The sequence below is a fragment of the Budorcas taxicolor genome, chromosome 14, assembly GCF_023091745.1.
Source record: "Budorcas taxicolor isolate Tak-1 chromosome 14, Takin1.1, whole genome shotgun sequence".
Taxonomy (NCBI): domain Eukaryota; kingdom Metazoa; phylum Chordata; class Mammalia; order Artiodactyla; family Bovidae; genus Budorcas; species Budorcas taxicolor.
The window spans coordinates 23,369,135-23,390,015 of record NC_068923.1 but is presented as its reverse complement, the minus strand read 5'-3'; the positions used below and the strand labels follow the sequence as shown (position 1 = coordinate 23,390,015).

General features: G+C 44.1%; 1 protein-coding gene across 1 annotated transcript in view; it reads right to left on the bottom strand.

Annotated features, from left to right (window-relative positions):
- ADCY8 (adenylate cyclase 8) overlaps nt 1-20,881 on the bottom strand; it is a 232,153-nt gene that overhangs the window by 139,440 nt on the left and 71,832 nt on the right. The window contains exons 3-4 of the mRNA XM_052651651.1: nt 18,174-18,304; nt 6,832-6,943 (exon numbers count right to left, since the gene is read on the bottom strand). Coding sequence (XP_052507611.1) covers nt 6,832-6,943; nt 18,174-18,304 — 243 coding nt within the window. The remainder of the gene's footprint in view (nt 1-6,831; nt 6,944-18,173; nt 18,305-20,881) is intronic.

The following is a 20,881-nucleotide window of genomic DNA, read 5'->3' as shown; positions in this document are numbered from 1 at the left end:
TAGGGAAGATCCCCTGGAGAAGGAAATGGCAACCCACTCCAATATTCTTGCCTGGAAAACCCCATGGACAGAGGAGCCTGGAGGGCTACCGTCCCTGAGGTCACAGAGTCAGACACGACTGAGTGACTAACCTTTTTACATAAATATAATAATAATTTGTGCATGTATATATAAATATAAATAAGGAGATAGTGAGGGACAGGGAGGCCTGGAGTGCTGCAGTCCATGGGGTCGCATAAAATCACATACAACTTAGCAACTGAACAACAATATATAAATATAAATACAAATATGAAAGGGCCTGTCTTCTCATCTGTCAAGTTCTGTCAATTTGCAGACACATTTTTCTGATCAATTCCTGTGAGCTGTCAGATGATCTGACAGTAATATCCAAGCAACTTCTTTTTTTTTTTTTTTTTTTTACCAGAAACTGCTTTGAAAAATTCACATTTAAAAAGCCAGTTTGCTTTGAAAAAAGATATAGAAAAAGAAAAATAAAGTAGGGTGAGGGTCTTGTAAATTTTATTCAGTTAGTCCTAATATAATACTTCTCTTCTTATCTTGACGGCTTTGATATGTTAAAAATCTTGGGGAAAAAATCCAGAGAATTTATGAAACTATATGTATACCTAACATTGAGGAGACACAGGCACCAAATTATCAAAGATGTTTATATCATTGGGGAGGGGTAAGATTATAGGGATACATATTTTCTATATGGTCTCTTTTTAAAAAAGTTAAAAAATTTTTTGGCCACATTGCACAGCATATGGGATCTTAATTCCCTAACCAGGGATCGAATCTACACCCCCTGCCTTGGAAGCAGGGAGTCCTGACCACTGGACCACGAGGGGTTCCATGTGTTGTCTCTATCTTTGATGTTTGAATTTACATAATGGACAAGTAAGGCTTTAGTAATCAGAAAAAAAAAAAAAAACACCATGAAAAGGAAAAAGACTCTCAGAACAAGAACATTAGTGCCATAAATGCACTTTAAAAAGTTATATTAGAAATCATGGCAATTTTTATGGTACTTTATCTAACTGCAACTATACAAATTAACACATAAATATATTGCCCTAGTAAAAACAAAGCTGTAGATAAGTCTTCTTGAGTAGTCTCTCCCCCTCAGACACACCACACACTAGAAACCTGGTCCCTTTTCCCCTCTTGAGAGACTGCTGTGCATTCATACATACATTTCTATATTTTTATGTATGCACTATTTTTCATGCTCTTTAGTTACAAATTGATCAATTTTGTTGTTCAGTTGCTAAGTCATGTCCAACTCTTTTAGACCCTATGGAGTGCAACATGCCAGGACTCCCTGTCCTTCTCTACCTCCTGGACTTTTCTCAGATTCATGTGCATTGAGTTAGTAATGCTGTCTAACCATCTCATCCTCTGCCGCCTCCTTCTCCTCCTGACTTCAATCTTTCCCAACATCAGGGTCTTTTCCAATGAGTCAGCTCTTCACACCATGTTCATGGGTTCTTTGCATCACTGTTCATGGGGTTCTCACACCAAGAATACTGGAGTGGTTTGCCATTCCCTCCTCCAGTGGACCATGTTTTGTCAAAACTCTTAACTATGACTCATCCATCTTGGGTGGTCCTGCATGGCATGGCTCATAGCTTCATTGAGTTACGCAAGGTCCTTCGCCATGACAAAGCTGTGATCCGTGGAGAGGAAACTGACCATACCATGTTTATGGATCTAAGATGTGTTTTTTCATGCAAACACTTGTCTTGTAATTTCATGTTTGGTACAGAAATGGCTATCTCATTCTTTAAAATCTATTGATAAGCTTCCCATAGTGTTGGAATAGTTTCTTTTTAAAGATATTATTTTTGATGTGGACCATTTTTAAAGTCTTTATTCAATTCATTACAATACTCCTTTTGTTGTTTATATCCTGGTTTTTTGGCCCTGGGGTATATGGGATCTTAGTTCCCCTCACCAGGGGTCGAATCCATGCCCCCTGCATTGGAGGGTGAAGTCTTGACCACTGGACCACCAGAGAAACCCCAGAATTGTTTCTTGCAACAATAATTTAGGTTGCTTCCCATTTTGTCAGGAATCTGAAACAAGGTTTCAGATGTAATGATGTTGCTTTAAATTTACAATTTTAAAGCTTTGATAATAGCATACATATCATTTCTAGTTAGGAAGGGAGAAGGGTAGTTATGGATTATTTTTTTTTAAAGATCGAAGATCAAAAGTTACTAGAGTTTGCCAAGGACACTAGAAAGAGTCAAAAACATTCTGCTTTGAGCAGCCTGAACCACAAGGGCGCTGAGGAACTCAATTACATTAAGAGGATCTTTAACAGAAAGCTTTGAAGTTTTTGCCTGTATATTAATGAGGCAGTGGATAAATGGGCAGCTGCAGTAGATGGTATTTACACGGGAAGTGGGTTCTGTCAGATGCATGACAGAAAACTAAGCAAAGAATTATGGCACGGCAGGGAGAGGTCATTATAAAGCCACAGAATTTTGATATTAAAAGATACGAGAAAAGGCAAGTCTAATCCTCTTTCACACAGAAGCAAAATCTGTGACCCACTTGGTTAAGTGATTTGCCTGAGGTTGGGAGGCAAAAACATTTCAAGCAGGTTTTCTCATTCCAAGGTGAGCTGAATTGTTTCCACTGGGAGGATTTCTCAAGCTTTTTCACGAAAGTCCCCTAGAGTGGAAGATGCTGATGCCCCTGGGGTAGGGGGGTGGGTGAAAATGGGCTCAGGGTAGAGTGGGAATCATTGAGTACTTCTGGGTGTGCTGAGGACTTATTTTGAGCCAGACTTTGTGTTGTTTCATTTATCCTTCATTACTATTCTGATAGGAAACTGAGACTCAGAGAGGTGATTTGTAGTTAATTGAAGTCCAGCCCATAGCTGTCCATAGCTCATCCAGTAGTCACATACGGATGTGAGAGTTGGACCATAAAGAAAGCTGAGCACTGAAGAATTGATGCTTTTGAAATTTGGTGCCAGAGAATACTCTTTAGAGTATCTTGGACTACAAGGAGATCAAACCAGTCAATCCTAAAGGAAATCAACCCTGAATATTCATTGGAAGGATAGATGCTGAAGCTAAAGCACCAATACTTTGGGTACTTGATGCAAAGAGCCAACTCATTGGAAAAGACCCTGATGCTGGGGAAGATTGGAGGCAGGAGGAGAAGGGGATGACAGAGGATGAGATGGTTAAATTGCATCACTAACTCAATGGACATGAATTTGAGCAAACTCTGGGAGATAGTGGAGGACAGAGGAGCCTGGCGGGCTACAGTCCATGGTGTTGCAGAGGGTCAGACACCACTGAGCAACTGAGCACGTATGCACTATTCTGATAGGAAGCTGAGATTCAGACAGGGGATGTCCAATTGAAGTTAACTGAAGTCCAGCCCACAGTTGAAGTCCTAGAGACCTAACTTTCAGAGTCACCCAGCATGAGTAACAATACATTCTGACATCTCGCTCCATCCCTAAAATGCCTGGGGCATTGCTCGGTGCTCAGAAGCCAGCACCTGGCCTCAGGTGGCCTGAATCACAGATGCACCACCTACCAGGGGTCCCGGGCAGATTATTTTACTTCTTTGAGTCTCGGTCACTTGTTCTACAAAATGGGAACAATAAAAAAACTTCCCTTATAGATTTTTGTAAGAACTGCCTAACTGTAAGTTAGGTAATCCAGGGCAAATACACTGAGTAACACAGAATGTATGCTGGGCAGTTGATGAATGTTTAATATGCTTGAAATTAATCATTTTACTCCATTGTCTATCTGCGTTTATTTTTATATTCATTAAAACAAAAATCTTTCAATAAGATTCAAACTCCAGAAGGACTATAGCTTCTTGCAGCCCAGGGACTCGCTGGGCTGTGCACACCCATCTCACCTCTCCCCAACCATGTACAGTGTGAAAGTGAAAGTCTGTAATGTCTGACTCTCTGCGACCGCATGGACTGTAACCCACCAAGCTCCTCTGTCCATGGGATTCTCCAGGCAGGCATACTGGAGTAGGCTAGCCATTCCCTTCTCCAGGGGATCTTTCTGACCCAAGAATCGAAATCGGGTCTCCTGCACTGCAGGAAGATTCTTTACCATCTGAGCCACGAGGGAAGCCCCAGTGTACAGTGTAGCTAGGGCAAAAAGCTGGTGCTACAAGGTCAAGTCCACATTCCTTAAATGTCACGCTGTGCCCTCCAGACTTGTGTCTGCTTTCCTCTTTAAGCTCACTCCTCACTGCAGTCTCCCATGCCCTTTACGCTCCAGCAATCTTGAGCTCCTTATAGCTCTCCAAACAAGCAGCACACTTCCGCATTTTCACACTTGCCTGCCTTTGCGTGGCTCAGCCTGGAAGGTGCTTTGTTATCTAATCTGATGCTGACAAAGCTCCTGCTCTTCCTCAGACCCCGCCTGCATATGGCCTCTTCTCCTGATGCTGCTCAACCACCCCCCTCCTCACCCCAAGCACTGACCGTGGGCACCAGGACTTCTGTGCCCACTGCCTGTACTGCTCTGTCCTGCAAAGTTGGTGGACTTGTTTCTCCCTTAGCGGAGTCTGAGGGCAGGGGCTGATTCTGTCTTGCCACAGCCTCACACGGTTCCTGGCGCATAGTAGGTACACAAGGCCTGTTGACTGAACAACTTGGATTGCATCTTTCACAGCAATCCTTTATCTGGGTCAATGGGGATTACTGTGACACCAGAAACTGACCTTGATTATATCTTTCAGTTCTCTTTGGAGGGCCATTTTTGTTCTTCTCAGCACCTCTGGGCAGAAATATTGAGAACCAGAGTATAAAGTAGAAGAACTATGTGTAACTGGCACCAACCACCCTTGAAGCAGTGATAAAGAGGAATGGTGTGCATTCTTCCCTGCCTGCAAATTCCCAGCCCTTCAGGTTAACCTGATCTTTCTCCTGGGAGGAGACCTCAGTTTCCACCTCTTCTGCCCCTGTCAGCCTCCTGCTTAGCAGCTGTCCAATAGCTGCAGGTTACAATGCAGGGTCCTTGGCCAGTCCTTGCTTATTTTTCTAGCCTCCCCTCTACCCCTTTCAGCAATGCTAAATATCTTCTGGTTCTTCACACATACAGCATCTTTATTTTTGTTCTCCCCTCTGCATACATTGACCTTTCCTGTTTTCTTTACCTCCTAATTGGTGTACAATTTTATATAATAAAATTTACCATCTTGATAAATGTGAACAATCACGCTTACATACAGAACAACCAGATCACCCCACAAATCACCTCACCCTATGCTTCTCTGCATAGAACGATGCTATGCTTCTGTGCATGCGACAACAGAGGATGAGATGGTTGGATGGCATCACCGACTCGATGGACATGAGTTTGAACAAGCTCCGGGAGTTGGTGATGGCCAGGGAAGCCTGGCGTGCTGCTGTCCATGGGGTCGCAAAGAGTTATACACGACTGAGCGACTGAACTGAACTGATGCTTCTGTGCAATCCATCCACTCCCTCCATCCGTTATCCTAACTGGCAACGACTTATCCCTTTTCTTTCCCTGTAATTTTTGCCTTCTCTAGATTGTCTTACAAATGGAATCAAGTATCTAATCTTCTGTGGCCTGGCTTCTTTCACTTGTCGTATTGCATTGGAGATTCACAGATGCTGTTACATGTATTGGTGGTTTATTCCTTTTTACTGCTGAATGGGATTCTGCTGTATTTGTCTTCTCCTTTTTAAGCCAGCCTAAGAATCAGTTTCTCCCAGAAGTCTTCTCTGATCCAAGGGTTATACGTTGTTTCTACGTTCCCACGGGATTCTTTCATCACAGCACACAGGGAGAAAATGTGTTTCAATCATTCCCATATTCCTAACACAACGCCTAATAGATGCTCAGATGCAAGGATGAATGTATCTCTCTTGAAGTGAAGTGACCTTAAAATAGGACATTTTTGATACTCTAATAATGATATGGGCTTCCCTGGTGGCTCAGACAGTAGAGAATCTGCTTGCAATGCAGGAGACCTGGGTTCGATCCCTGGGTTGGGAAGATCCCCTGGAGAAGGGAATGGCAACCCACTCCAGTATTCTTGCCTGGAGAATTCCATAGACAGAGGAGCCTGGTGGGCTACAGTCCATGGGGTCACAAAACAATGATATGGTCTCATTCAATTCTCACAACAGCCTGTGAAACTGGCACTACTATACATCCTTCACAAAGCAAGAAGTCAAGTCATGCTAATTTGAATCCAAAACCTGGAGCTAAAAATACAGTGTGACAATGACATTCCTCTGTGGTTTGAGTGGCTTGAGGACTTGAAATCTGTGTTTTGGTGGCAAATGTTCATATTCTTTAACCTGTTCTCTATTTTAGCTCTGGTCAAGCCAGCAGCAAAAGAAAGGTAGTGTCCTGTTGGCTAAAACCCAAGCTCTTAGGTCAAACAAAATGGTGGTGGGATGGGCCAGTAGCTCACTGGTCCTTGAGAAGAGGCTAATTCATTCCAGACGGCTGGGGTTGGCGGGGAAACTGCAGGCAGTCGGCTCGCATGAAGCAGCACTGACGCTGCATCTGACAGGAGCCCGGCCACAGGCGGAGAAAGATGGAGAGCAGATTTTAAAGGACTTTGGTTTAATTGTCACTCAACCAGCTGTCTCTCAGCTGGGAAAATTCATCTGACAAACCGTAAATAACTGACATCAGTCCCCAGAATGCACAACGGTCAGGGGTCCAGGTCTGGGATCAGGATGCAGAATGGTAATGACATTGGTGATGAAAACTGAGTCCCTTTTTCCCCTAATTCTGCATGCAGTCTGTCACTCCTGCGAAGACGAGGAGGGAATTAAATTCAACTCACATGGGCCAGTCGATCAAATCTGGCAAAGAGCTCGTTGAGCATCCTGACCAGCTCCTGAGCAGACAAGGTCGTGGAGAGGTTGGTAAATCCTTTAACATCTGCAAAAAGAATACTAGACAACAGGGAAGGGGTGGGGAGGGGGAAGAGAGTACATTAATACCTGAATCTATCTTGGGAGAAACATCCCCATTCAAGCAAACCAACTGTGGCCTGAGATGTTAGCTCTCCTTGCCAGGGGAGTCTCGAGGTATACCTCAGTGTTTACCAAACATTTCAGCAGACAGTCCACCCAGGGGTTCAGGAAGGACAAGACGGCAAGAGAAAGCCCTTCTTCCTGTGCAGGACTGTGGAGTGCTGGTAACGTGAACAACCCAAAAGGCGAAGTTTTCAGTAGTGAAGTGAAAGTCACTCATTGGTGTCCGACTCTTTGTAACCCCCTGGAATTCTCCAGGCCAGAATACTGGAGAGTGTAGCCTTTCCTTTCTCCAGGGGATCTTCCCAACCCAGGGATCGAACCCTGGTCTCCTGCATTGCAGGTGGATTCTTTATCAACTGAGCTATGAGAGCAGCCCCAGAATAGATCAATTTATTGTGGAAAACAAAATGAAGCCTTATGAATTATCCTTGCAAATGCAGATGTCATGAACACAGAGCGTAATGGACACAGGGACAAAAGAATGCAAAACCACTTTACCTCCAGTCCGATGACATATGCTCTATCCAAAATTGCAGGCACATAGGGTTACAATGTTTTTTAAAATTGAGGAAATAAATAGCAAGCCTGGGAGACCTTTGGCAGAATAATAATGACTTCTATGAAATGCATATTTACTAAGAATTTCAGTTAGCTGAGGTTTTATCCTATGCATATTCCTTGGTGGAAGGGAAGGGGTGGTCCTTGAAAGCCTTATCAAAGCAAGGCACTGTATGAGTGCTGTCTTAGTCAAGCCACCCAGTTAGCCCGTGGGGAAGGCAGTGTTCATCCATCCCAATGTGAAGATCAGGAACTTTTGTCCAACATTCACTGGTAGCCCATGGCAGAGTTGGGATTGTCCTTGAGGCTGAACTGCATGGTGAGGCACTACTCCGCCCACCTAACACACCATCTCAGGGATCAGTTCAGCCTCAGGGGTACCTCTGAGAGGAAGGATGAACATCAGAGAGGGCACCGTATTTTCTTGATTCTCGTGTTTTTTACCAAATCTGAAACTGACTGCATCTGTGCAATGTGTCACACTTTTTGGTTAGTTTTCTTAGTGTTGCATAAAATAATGCTGAGTTTTACCACCAGTGTGACTTAGTTTTAATGAGATAGCTGAATCGGTCAGAAGGCCCCGTGGAATGTGCATGGACTTACATTGGTCATCCCTGGTATTCAGTGGTTCTTAAAGTTGTCTCCATTACAAACTCCTTTAAGAATCTGATAGAAGTTATGGATTTTAGCTCCTAAAATATGTGCAAGTATTCAAAATTTTGCACTTGATTTCAAGGGATTTTTACTTTCCCGGAAGCCCACTCAGGGACTCATTAGGAATCCTTAGATCTCAATGTTTAAAAATATTTATTTCCTTTTATTTATTTATACTGGATCTTAGTTGTGGCAGATGGCATCTTCGATCTCTGTTGCAGTATGCAGGGTCTTTAGTTGTGGCATGTGGGGTCTCGTTCCCTGACCGGGGATCAAACCCAGGCTCTCCTTGTGAGCTCAGAGTCTTAACCACTGAACCACCAAGGAAGTCCCCTTTAGATATCAATTGAAAAGCTATTGCTTTAATTAATCAGTTAATGCCATAATTATTTAAGCAAATATTTATGTGACCTGCTACACACTGTGCTAGAAAATTATATTAAATGATAAATAATGCCCAGTACCTGTCCTCAAGATCCTCAGAGGATGGGGAATGGAGTTGGGCAGTCAAAGAGAAAAACAAAAACAACACAGGCAATGACTGCTGTAATGGAAAAACTCATGGAGGGGCTTGACCAGACACTGGAGGATCAGGAGTTTCCTAGTGAAGCAAAGTCCAGGGGGAGTCTTGAATGACCGAGGGCAGGGGTCCCCAGCCTCTGGGATCTGAGGCCTGGTGATGTGCGGTGGAGCTGATGTAATAATAATAGAAATAAAGTGCACAATAAATGGAATGCACTTGAATCATTCAAAACCATCCCCTGTCCATGCCCTGGTCTGTGGAAAAACTGTCTTCCACGAAACTAGTCCTGGGTGCCAAAAAGGCTGGGGACTGCTGCTCTAGAGAACTTGACGGTAAAGTGAATAAAAGAATGGGTGCTCTTAGCAAGAGATCAGCACATACTAGGGTCTGGTTGGAGAACGAGCAAACGTACCATGGTTCTGCAAGAATTCAAAGACAGCTTGTCAAAGGGTAGTATTGAGCAAGGAAGGTGGGAAGAGGAGAGGGAGAAGGGAAAGAGGGAGAGAAGGAGGGAGGAAAGGAGAGAGAGAGAGGAGCTCAGTGGAGAGAGCAGAGGAATAATAAAGAAGGGCTGGATGAGCCAGGTTGATGAATACAGACTTTTTCCTGACCATGACGGAAAGTGAGTGAAGGGCTTTAAGCACAGGAATGATACCTTTCGGTTGTTCCTGTGTGAGGCTTCCTCTGCAAGCGTCACCACACTGCTACGGTTCTCTACAGGTTTCTGGTGGTATAGCATCTGGTCATGTGCATAGGATTTGTGTCTAGACAGACTGGGGTTCCAATCCCAGGTCAATCACTTGTGAATACTATGAACTTCTCCAAGCCTTTGTCTACTGGAGATCATTTCAGTACCTACTTAATTGGTAGGTAGCGAGTGTTTAGCACAGTGCCTGGCATAGTAAGTGCCCCATAAATGTGTCAGCTCTTGGCATCATTATCGTACAAAAGTGCACTATAATTGAATGGTTGAATGGAGGAGAGAGAGACAAGCAACGAGATAGAAGAAAATCTGACTATTAACTGGATTATTTATCACCTGAATTTAAAAGAATTCCTAACTGTGGGCAAAAGCCTGAAACAACAGTAGCAGCAATCCTCAGAATAGACTGTGGACTTGATTCTGTTCTAGGAGTTCTACAAGTATGAACGCATTCATTCCTCATAAAACCCTATGAGGGAGGATCTAGGATGATCTTCTCCGTTTTACAGATAAGGAAGCTGAAGCCTGAGTAACTTGGCAACACACATGAAAAGCTGGGGTTTGAACCAGACAGCCTGGCTCTGGAAACTTTACTCTTTTTAAAAAATCTTTTGGCCATGCCATGTATCATGTGGGTCCCCAATCACGGATCGAATCCACATCCCCTGCATTAGAAGCACAGACTCTTAACCACTGGACAGCCAGGGAGTCTACGCTCTTTACCACTATAGTATGCTGCTGCTGCTAAGTTGCTTCAGTCGTGTCTGACACTGGGCGACCCCAGAGACAGCAGCTCACCAGGCTCCCCCGTCCCTGGGATTCTCCAGGCAAGAACACTGGAGTGGGTTGCCATTTCCTTCTCCAATGCATGAAAGTGAAAAGTGAAAGGGAAGTCACTCAGTCGTGTCTGACTCTTCGCGACCCCATGGACTGCAGCCCACCAGGCTCCTCCATCCATGGGATTTTCCAAGCAAGAGTACTGGAGCGGGGTGCCATCGCCTTCTCCATATAGTATGCTACCTTTGAAATAAGCCATCTTCCTCACACACATGGGAAGTGGAAGGGTCCAGAGACCGCCTAGTAGAACTGCTCACTTTATGGATCTATTTGCCCCAAACTACCAATATCTGTCTATGGAAGGAATGGTTCATTCATTCATTTAATAGCTAATTAATTAAATGCCTACTATGTGTCAGATCCTGGAGATACAATGGAGAGAAGAAAGTACAATCACAGCCCTAATGGAACAAGGAGTCTACTGAAAGAAGAAATAGAATCCTGAAGAACAAAGGGCATAAAGGTTTCAGACATGCTCAGGGTTTCAGCAGCATCATTTTTGTGTGTGGTCTTCTGAACACATGTTGCTTTATGCACCTGTGTCTGTACAGGGTGTGCCTGCTCCCTGGCATAGCTTTCTTTCCTTTTACTACCTACTGAAATATTTTGTATTAATGCTTGTATATGCGATCTAGAAAAAGGTACCGATGAACCTATCTGCAAAACAGAAATAGAGATATAGTCATACAGAACAAACGTATGGACATCAAGGGGGGAAATGGGAGTGGGATGAAATGGGAGATTGGAATTGACATATATAAACTGTTGATGAAAGTGAAAGTGAAAGTCACTCAATCGTGTCTGACTCTTTGCGACCCCATGGACTATACAGTCCATGGAATTCTCCAGGCCAGAATACTGGAATGGGTAGTCTTTCTCTTTTCCAAGGGATCTTCCCAACCTAGGGATCGAACCTAGGTCTCCTGCAACTACTGAGACCCGAGGGCCCTAGAGCCCGAGCTCGGCAACAAGAGAAGCCACCACAACGAGAAGCCCAGGCGCCCCGACTAGAGAGTAAGCCCTGCTCGCTGTACCTAGAGAACAGCCTGAGCAGCAGTGAAGACCCAGGGCAGCCATAAGTCAATAAACAAAACCCTTTTTAAAATGGTCCACCTTTAAAAACAATCTTTGGAAAAATAAAATAAAATCCTAGTTGTCCTTTAAGACCCCATTCATATGCTAAGATTCAACTTTGATGGAGATTTCCCCAAGCATAGCTGGTCACCACGCTCTCGCTCTTTGCCTAGCCTGTGGGCTCCTCTGTCAGGGCACTAATCCCCTAATCATATGTGCTAGGTGTGCTCCATCCATAGGTAAAGAACAGGAAGAGCATCACCTCTGTATCCCAAACCTTAGCGCGTGGTGGGCCTCATGAAATACTCCCTGAATTGAAACAACAGAAATCTTCAGAATTAAATCTTCCTTCCTCCGAGTGGTCATGACCACCCCTGGGATTCCCTGGAACCTGCTCAGAAATGCAGAATCTCAGGCCCCATCCCAGACCCTCTGGGTCAGAATCGAACAAGAAGTTAACAAGAGCCCCAGGTGATTTTTGCGCATGCTTAGTTATGCAATAAGTTTGTCAAATAAAAGATAAGAAGAAACCAATGCCCTGGTTCTCACTTTATTGTTCATTCTGCTACCCCCAGGTGCTGGACTCAAGATCAGATCTATTAACTCTAAACGTCAGCTTGTAACCTTCCAAGGTGAATATACTGAAGAGGCCATATTAATTGTCAGATCTAATTTGCTTACATAAGTTGTTCATTTGGCTGAAAAAAATTAGTCACTCTGCAAATACTGTCCTCAAGGATGGTTAGCAGAATTCACTAGACTCATTAGGAACATGAGCTGTGTGTAGACTTTTCTTCTAACCTGTGTTTTTGGGAAGGTTATTTAACCTCTTTGAGCTTCCATTTTCTTGATAATAAGGCAGAGATCATGCAAGCTACTCTTCAAGGTTATTCCACTTATAAATATCATTTATATCACTTATAAATAACAGTGTAGTCCTCAATAAGTGGAGGGTATGTAAATCCTTGTGAAAATTTTTGGGAATTGGAGAGATGGCCACTCAAACAGACCTTCAAAGCCAAGTTTTCTAGCTCCACCCAATTGCATTTTGTTTATGCTGAAACCAAGCAGGTCCCTGTGGAGCTCCTGGGCACAAAAGCCTTTCTGTGTCCCCCATTTCTTGATTACAAAAAATAGGGTCCATTCAGCCTCTGTGACTTTCCCTGAGTTCCAAAGGGCAGGCTCAAACAATTACTAACTAGGGAAGGGATGGGATGCAAAGACCAGGGAGGAGCAGTTAAGAAACAATAGTGTAAGGTATTGGGGCAGGGTCCTGGTTCCCCCTCAGGGGATACACGCAACAATATCTTTGAGCTGTTTGAAGCCCCCACCATGTAGAAGTTAACAGTATGCTGACCACAAGCATGGAGACCCCAGATTGGTTGAAACCAGAAGGTTGATGATGCTCACGCCCACTTACTTCCCCACCAGTGGATCGGAAGAGTATCCATCAGCTGATCACACCCTCTTTGAGCTGTAAGACTCCTCACTGCCCCCTCCAGGTCAGCACACATTGTTTTGAGGGCAGCAGCCCACTGTGCCCCCCTTGGCTTGACAAAGCACCAAAGCAATTCTTTTCTACTTCACCCAAAATTCTGTCTCCAAGAATTAATTCAGTGTCTGAGTACAGAGGCTGTATTCAGCTTCTATGTGATGATTGCCCACTTTGACAAGCCTGGCTGGGAAGAAGCAGCCAATCAAGAAATTGAATGGACTGAGTTATGTGAGCATAGGTGCAAATGTACATGCTATGGGGTCGGGGGCAAGAGGAAGGGAGCTAGGGAGCTCGGGCAGAAAAGCTAACTCTCCACCAAATCCACACCTCCTGGTCACTAGCAAAGGCCACTAGCAGGGGCTCTGGCCCTCTCGTATCAGGGTGGGGCCATGTAATCAGGTCCCATCAATGGAATCTGAGCAGACTGATACGTGCCATTTCTGGGCCAAGTGTTATAAAAGCAGGTATGCCTTTTCTCTCCAAGAACAGAGTGATGAGAACGTTGACACCCATATGAAATGTAGGGGCCTTTATCCCTGAATCACCCACTGAGCAGGGTATATAAGCCAGGAGGAAACTGTGTGGACAAATTATATTGAATTTATATCACTGAAACTGAGAGGTTATTTGATAGAGCATTACCCTAACTAGCACAAGAAGAGTCTTAAATATATGGGGAGTAAGGAAAGAGAAATAGAACTGGACAGATGGGACTGGAAGCCCAAGTGGTTTGCCATAAAAAGCCGAGTAGCCAGGTGGAGCTCCAGAACAGAGCTGATGAAGTCTCAGATGTTTATAGCTGAAATCGACTTGACAGTCCAAATGTTTTGTCCATTTCAAGCAGCTAGGCTTTTGAATTAGGGAAATGGAGATCCAGAAAGATGAAATGATGCAGGAGATGAGTGCCTCGTAGAAAGTGCTCTGGGATGTGTACAAACCCGGAGCTGCTGGCCGCAGTCACCCTGGGATACTCATGTCCCCAAGCACAGCTCCTCTACCACTCCTTATCAGGACAGGATGCAATGAGCTGTATGAAATATAACTGAGCTGGACATTTAGAGCAGACTATTTTTAGGGAAAGGTCACAACATAAAAACTACATAAAAGCAACCGAGAAGAAAGAATGATCCAGGTGGGTTGCCTGGAAGACAGTGACAGGATGAGAACTACATTTCAGAAATGCCACCTTCCTGCACTGGGTGTGCTCTGGGGGCCAGGGTAAGGCTGTCCTCCTCTGCTTTTTTCTTTTTTAATCTCCAGTCCTATTTTAGTTTGCAGTAGCCTTGTTGTGGGCAGGAGAGGCTTCACTGCCCTGCGTTGAGAGCATCTTCCCAGGACCTGCAGGCCATGGGCATCTAGCCATCAATGCCTCTATGAACAGCAGGGAGGGGTGCCTCCAGCTGCCAGGATCTTTGCACATTCTTCTCCCATTAGAAGTGGCTCCTTCACCGCGAGCTCAGGCTGCTGGAGAATGTAGGGCAGCAAACTTAATCTTAATTTAGTGTGGCTCCAAGTTCTGGAAAGGAGTCTGGAGCACAAAAGCTTGGTTCGATGGCTGAAAATAAATGGGTGAGGTGCAGAGAGCAGAAGTAACTTAAGTTGTCCTCCACTAAGGGAAGTCTTGGAAATTGATTAATGGAGAAGGAACCCCAAACGTGTTACTTATTGAACTTAAAGCTCCCAAGTATGTTGATATGGGCATGTAGCCTTCTTTATATTTTTATTTATAAATATTTACTTCTATATATTTTTAGGGTAATTTTTCTCTCCTCTTTCTCCATGGTGACAGGCACTTTTGTAATTTGTCATACACCTATTTTAAAATATGCCATATTTCATTACAGTTATACTTCATTAAATTACATATCATTATACTTATATATGGGCTTCCCAGGTGGCACTAGCAGTAAAGAACTTGCCTGCCAATGCAGGAAATACAAGAGACATGGGTTTGATCCCTGGGTTAGGATGATCCGTTGAAGGAGGGCATGGCAACCCACTTCAGTATTTTGGCCTGAAGAATCCCATGGACAGAGAAGCCTGGCAAGTTACAGTCCATGGGGTCACAGAGAGTGGGACACAACTGAAGTGACTGAGCATGTACGCATGCATACTTATACATAAATCATTATGCTATGTCAATACATACTTCATGTCATATGTATCAAATATTTATTATATGTTTTGTATTTTTCATATTTATATCTCATTGTTCTGCCTTCACTTGTGCTGATTCCTCTGTCCAGGATTCCTTACCTTGGTTTTTTTTCATTTGGCTGACTCAACTTCAAAGAAGCAAATAAGAATCATCTAATCTAGGAATGTTTCTCTACCTACCGCCATCCCCATTCCAGGCCTTCTTCTTTTTACGGTCTCTTATCATCCTTTGCTTATTTTAATAATAGAACTGCACACTGGATTATAGTTATTGGTACTGCCCTGAGCCTGTTCTGCAACTGGTATTGATGGGTTCCCATTGACTGTGGGCCAGTTCCTTGATCTGGATTGTATCTTTTGTTAGAGTTACTGTTTGACAAGGGGCTTTTTGCAAACTCATGCATCTAAACCAGTGTATCCCAGTTCTTGGTTAAGTATCTGAATGACCCATACTTAAACACCCTCTAAAGGGTGGTGTTAGAATCAAGCTTTCTGTCAGACTTACTTTCCCACGAGTACCCTGGCACACCAGAAAAACACCCAGAGATGCTGGTAAGAAGGAAAAGTTGTTCTTCTGTTCTACCGAAGTTAGGAGGAACGGAACTAAGAAGGTACACTGGTGATTTTTAGAGCTGGTCAACCTATAGATTTCCCCCAGTGCTTGGGAAATTCCCACCCTATGATATTTGCTGGGAGGGAGACACAAGTTTACTGGACAAGCTGAAAAGTTAGATTATCTGCTTCCTGGTTACTTCTGGGGAATCACTGGGGCTCAGCCAATTGGACACATACCTGTGCCTCAGGCTTGCTTAACTTGAGATGCAAAGAGGTGGGGTCAGGGTGGGGGGGTGGCTCAGAGGCAGCCAGATCCAGACTCTGGGGCTGCAGGAGGAATGCTGTGTGCAGGGGTGGAGTCTGGGACAGGGCTGGTAGCGCAGGAAATGGATTCTTCAGGAACAGCGGGAGCAGCCCTTGTCCTTACTGGCCCAGTGCCCTGCTGGGATGTTGGCTGTGCTTTCAACTTCATTCTGGCCCATTTCCTGAGCCTGCCTCTCCATCCTTCCCCAGTGACTCTGGGGGCCACCACGTGGCCTTTCACTACATTTCTTTTACAACAGCCAGGGTTGGATTCTTTATTTTTTTTTTTAAAAAAGCATCAGTTTTCATTTCTTTCAATTCAGAGAATAAAAATTGACTTGATTTATCTTTTATTCATTTGCTATTTAAAAAGGTATGACTATGACTTGGAACCAATTACTAATAAGTATTTAAGAATTTTAAATTATAAAATATTACTAAGATATTAAATATCCTATACAAAATTTTCATAAATATGTCTGTAAGTAAACTTTATATGAACCAAGGAAAAGAGAAACTATTTTTTGCTTATTTTGAGTTATAAAAAAATAAGACCTTAAAACCAACATATGCTGCTCCACATTTACAAGTGATGCTGTTTTACAAATTTTTCAGCTCATGGACCTTAACAGGGCTGGATTCTTTGTCGCTTGCAACCATGAAAATGTCTGAAACAATCTAAAATATGCTTAATGCTCTATGATACGCTCACACCCATCCTTCGCTTTGTATGTATCTTCACTGACATAATCTGTATAAACCACTATAAGGTGGCTGTTAAAATGCCCAGTTTACAGAGAAAGATCCTGAGATGCAGGAATGTAAATTGCCCTCAGCCATACACAAGGAAGAGGGAGAACTGGCATTCTAAACTGGTCTGCCTCATCAAAGGGCTGCCCTGGTGGCTCAGACAGTAAAAAATCCACCTGTGATGCAATAGGTACCGCTTCCATCTCTGGGTTGGGAAGATCCCTGGGAGAAGGGAATGGCTACCATTCCTTTGGGAGGGCACTCCAGTATTCTTGCCTGGAGAATTCCATGGACAGAGAAGACTGGTGGGCTATAGTCCGGGGTTCATGTCCATGAGGTTGCAAAGACTCGGACACGACTGAGTGACTAACACTTTCATTTTTTCACTACCTCATTAAGGAGCCCCCAACCCCGCCCCTCTGATTTTCACTACATACCATATCGTCTGGCATGGAGGAGGCACTGATGGATGGATGGATGGGTGAAGCAATAATAGATGGTTGGGTGGATGGATGGATGAGTGGGTGGCCAAAAATATATTTGCAAAACAAAAATAAGCTGTAATCCTTTTTTGTATTGTTTTAAAGACACTTATGGGACTTCCCTGGTGGCATAGATAGTAAAGAATCCACCTGCAATGTGGGAGACCTAGGTGGGGAAGATCCCTTGGAGAAGAGAATGGCTACCCACTCCAGTATTCTTGCCTGGAGAATCCCATGAACAGAGGAGCCTGGTGGGCTACAGTCCATGGGGTTGCAAAGAGTCGGACACAACTTAGTGACTAAACAACCAAATCTCTGTAGGTCGCTCAGCAAGAGCTTTGTGCATTAGGGAAGCCCCCTGACCTGATGAAGCCTCAGTGTGCTGATCTGAATGGGGAATCAAAAGACCTATTTTTTGTTGTTATAAAACAGCCTATGGGAACATGCTCAGAGCCTTGCGTGGTGTATGTGAGGTTCTAATACTTTAGTGTATCTCATAAATTTGCCAGAGTTAGAAACAGTGGTGATGAGTATGGATGAGGAGGAACCAGGACTACAGCTCAGCTCAGGAGGGAGCCCTGAATGGGACATTCACAGCCCGTCACAACTTGACCCTTGTCTGCCAAGGTAGATGGGCTTGTTCCAGACAAGTCTGGGCATAGATAGGAATCTACATGATGGAAGTGACTTGGCATGCATTAGAAATATAAAGAAGGGATGTATGCAATTGCTCCTGAAGCCTCCAGATCATATTCTGGAATCATTTTTTCCCATAAAAGTATAAAAAGCTCTTGTCTTTCCTACTCAAAATGTAAAGGCAAGCAAGCCTGCTGCAGGGGAGCCAGGCAAGAGGTTGATTAGCAAATATAACTGCATTTCTCTGACATTATTCTGGAGGCTCAATTTGGAAGTGTAAAACTCTCTGATGAATAATCACTAGTTAATGAGTTAATCAATCACATGAAGAAAGGCGCTGACATTTAGGCAGACAGAAATCACGGCGCTGAGGTGAGAGCAGCCAGGGCAGAGACCGAGGTGGGAGTCTTGTTGCTCACCTGACATTCTCATAGCGATGGATGTAGATCCGGTGGAACTGATGCTGCAGGTGCTCGTCTTCCACGTTGGTCATATCGTTGATCATCTCCAGGACAACAAAACGAGGAAGCACGGACAGCACAAGTCGCTCCTGCGACAAACCAACACAAGGGTGAGAACTAAAGTATTGCTGCCATATCAGTCAACAAAGGACATTAGAGCCATCAAGACATGAGATTACAGCTGCCCGGACAGTGAGCCCTGAGGGAACTCAGGATGGAGACAAAAGAGCTGCCCACTGCCAAGCCCATCTAGCAGTCAAGTGGCTGCAGCAACCCTGGACCATGCACCCTGAGGAAACTCCCATGAGGAAACACAGGATACTTGCCCCAGAGAGCGGAACTGCATATCAAAAGCATGATTTCAATGAGCCCAGATGCTTGTATCTTCCCTTACATAGAAAAGCACCGAATTCCTTAAGGAGAGATGTTTGATTTTCTTTTGTTAACAGTAATCCTTTGATGTTCCAACTACCTGGTCTCTTGTTGCAAAAACTCTTATATATCCTGGCTCCCCCATCCGCCCTTGCCTCTTAGAAACAGTTTTCTCAGCATGTCTGAGATGCTGTGTTCCAGGCTTGAAATCCTCAGAAAGTCTGCTGAATAAAACACAACTGTTAGGGGAGTGGGTACATTTCCTAGATTCTGACTCGCCACAACAAAAATTTGAAGCGACAGACGTTCAAGCCCTCCACGTGTCACAGCTCTCGGACAGTGTTACAGCTCCATGTTATAGCTCCATTTTATTTAGAAAATAAAAGGAAAATACATCCTCAAGGCATCAGGGTATGCCTGGAGCCAGGGTGAGGAATCCCGCCCGTGGCAAAGGTCATGAGGAAGGAGGCCTGACATACGCAAAGGTGGGATCAGGCCTCAGGGGTCCCCCTGGACATTCTCGAGCATCTACCCCCCAAATCAGAGTCTGCCTACCTTACTGCAGTATGCTTTCACCTACACTTCTGACATTAGGGGGGCTGTCCCCCACCACCTCTCTCTGAGAAGGAGCTAACTTAGAGCTCCAATTAATAAATCTCCTGGCCATAACAAGAGTGTTTCAGTCAAAAAACTCCTCTGATGGCTCTCTAGCCTGCCTGAGAGGTTTATCTGGCCACATGTGATTGTTCACAGCCTCCCAACCGTGAGAGGCACGAGATGCCATAAACTTTCTAAATACAGATTCTTTTGAGAAGTTAGAAAATTATTAGTATAGTATTAGCAAGTTAGTTAGAAATTATACCAGTGGAGGGTTTCATTGTTGAGCCAATATTTGCTGCTAAGACTCCATATCCCTTGCCCCTTATACACACTAATTGATATAACTAGCATATAGGAGAAATAAGTATTAACCTTGATATTAATCACGTTAGACCTCAGACTAGGTAAATTCTTTTCTGGATTATAGCCCACTGCACCTTTGCTCTGTAGGAATGCAATTTTATCTGGTGCCTTCGGAGGGTGGTGCCTGACTTAAGAAAATCACCTTTGGAGAAAATAAGTTTTCTGGTTGACTAATCATCATCAGAAAGGGTCATAAAATGTTAGCAGGCCTCTTGGCCAGAAGATGATGTAAATCACCTGAGAACTTTGTATATCGGAAGGAATGCAGAAAGAAAGCGTGGTTTCAATAAGGGTCAGGACTGCTGACCCTGCGTGACTTTGTATTTTCCATTTATCTCTATGTATGACTTAAAGTATAAAAGCGGCCCTGGAAATAAAGAAACAGACCAGTTCCTGGAAAGACTGGTTTCCCCTGTGTCGTCTTTTCTCGTTCTCTCCTTTTCAGGCTGAATTCCCGTCTGGAGCACAGAGGCTCTCCATGTCTACTTATTTGCCCTGGCTTCTAAGACCCACGCGAGAGGGAGCCCAAGGCGGAGCACCCTCCGCTATTCAAGCAGGCACCGGTGGCCTACGTAGACTGTGCAAGCCCCTTGTCTCGGGGTTTTATTGGTTTTCTGTGTAAACCAAGTTATTCAGCATCTTCTCTCTTCTATTTTCTCTCCTCTCTCTCACTACACTATTCTTCCCTAATCTCTCTTTCTATCTCAAATTAAATAATTCTCTCCTAATCGCCGACTCCATCCCCACTTTGAATTATTCTGGCTCCCCTGGGGCTGGACCCAGGCAAGGGCATGCCGACCCAAAAGACACAAAGAGAAGACAGAGAGAGAAAGAGACAAACAGAGACAAAGAGAGACAGAGTGTGTGTATGTGCGTGCACACAGAGAGATCCCGGGCCCCTTGGCTCCTCTTTTTATATGTTTTTTCTTCCTCCCCCTGGGCCTGCCTATGTGAACTGGGCTAGCCAGGAGAGCTGTTTGTTCTACCTGAGGTCCTACTCCGGTCCTTGGACCTTCCTTTGTTCTATTTTCTTGGCCTTTTCCCTTCCTTGTCTTTTAGCCATCGGCATTCTTGTGGTGGAAAAGACCATCCTTTTTTCCTATTCTAACTACCTAACAATAACTATCAACTTTTAGGTTGTGCAATGTTTTTCCAGTCAACAAGGGACAATCTTGTTAAACTGATCACTGGGTCTCAGAAGGGTGGATGGAGCATGTAGAAGTCATGGGGCTCTTGGCTGAACTTCTTGAGGAACTATTGATTTTCTACTATTCTAGGAACATGACAAATGTCTACTGAGTACTTGTTATTTTCTGGGCGCCATGCTGAGT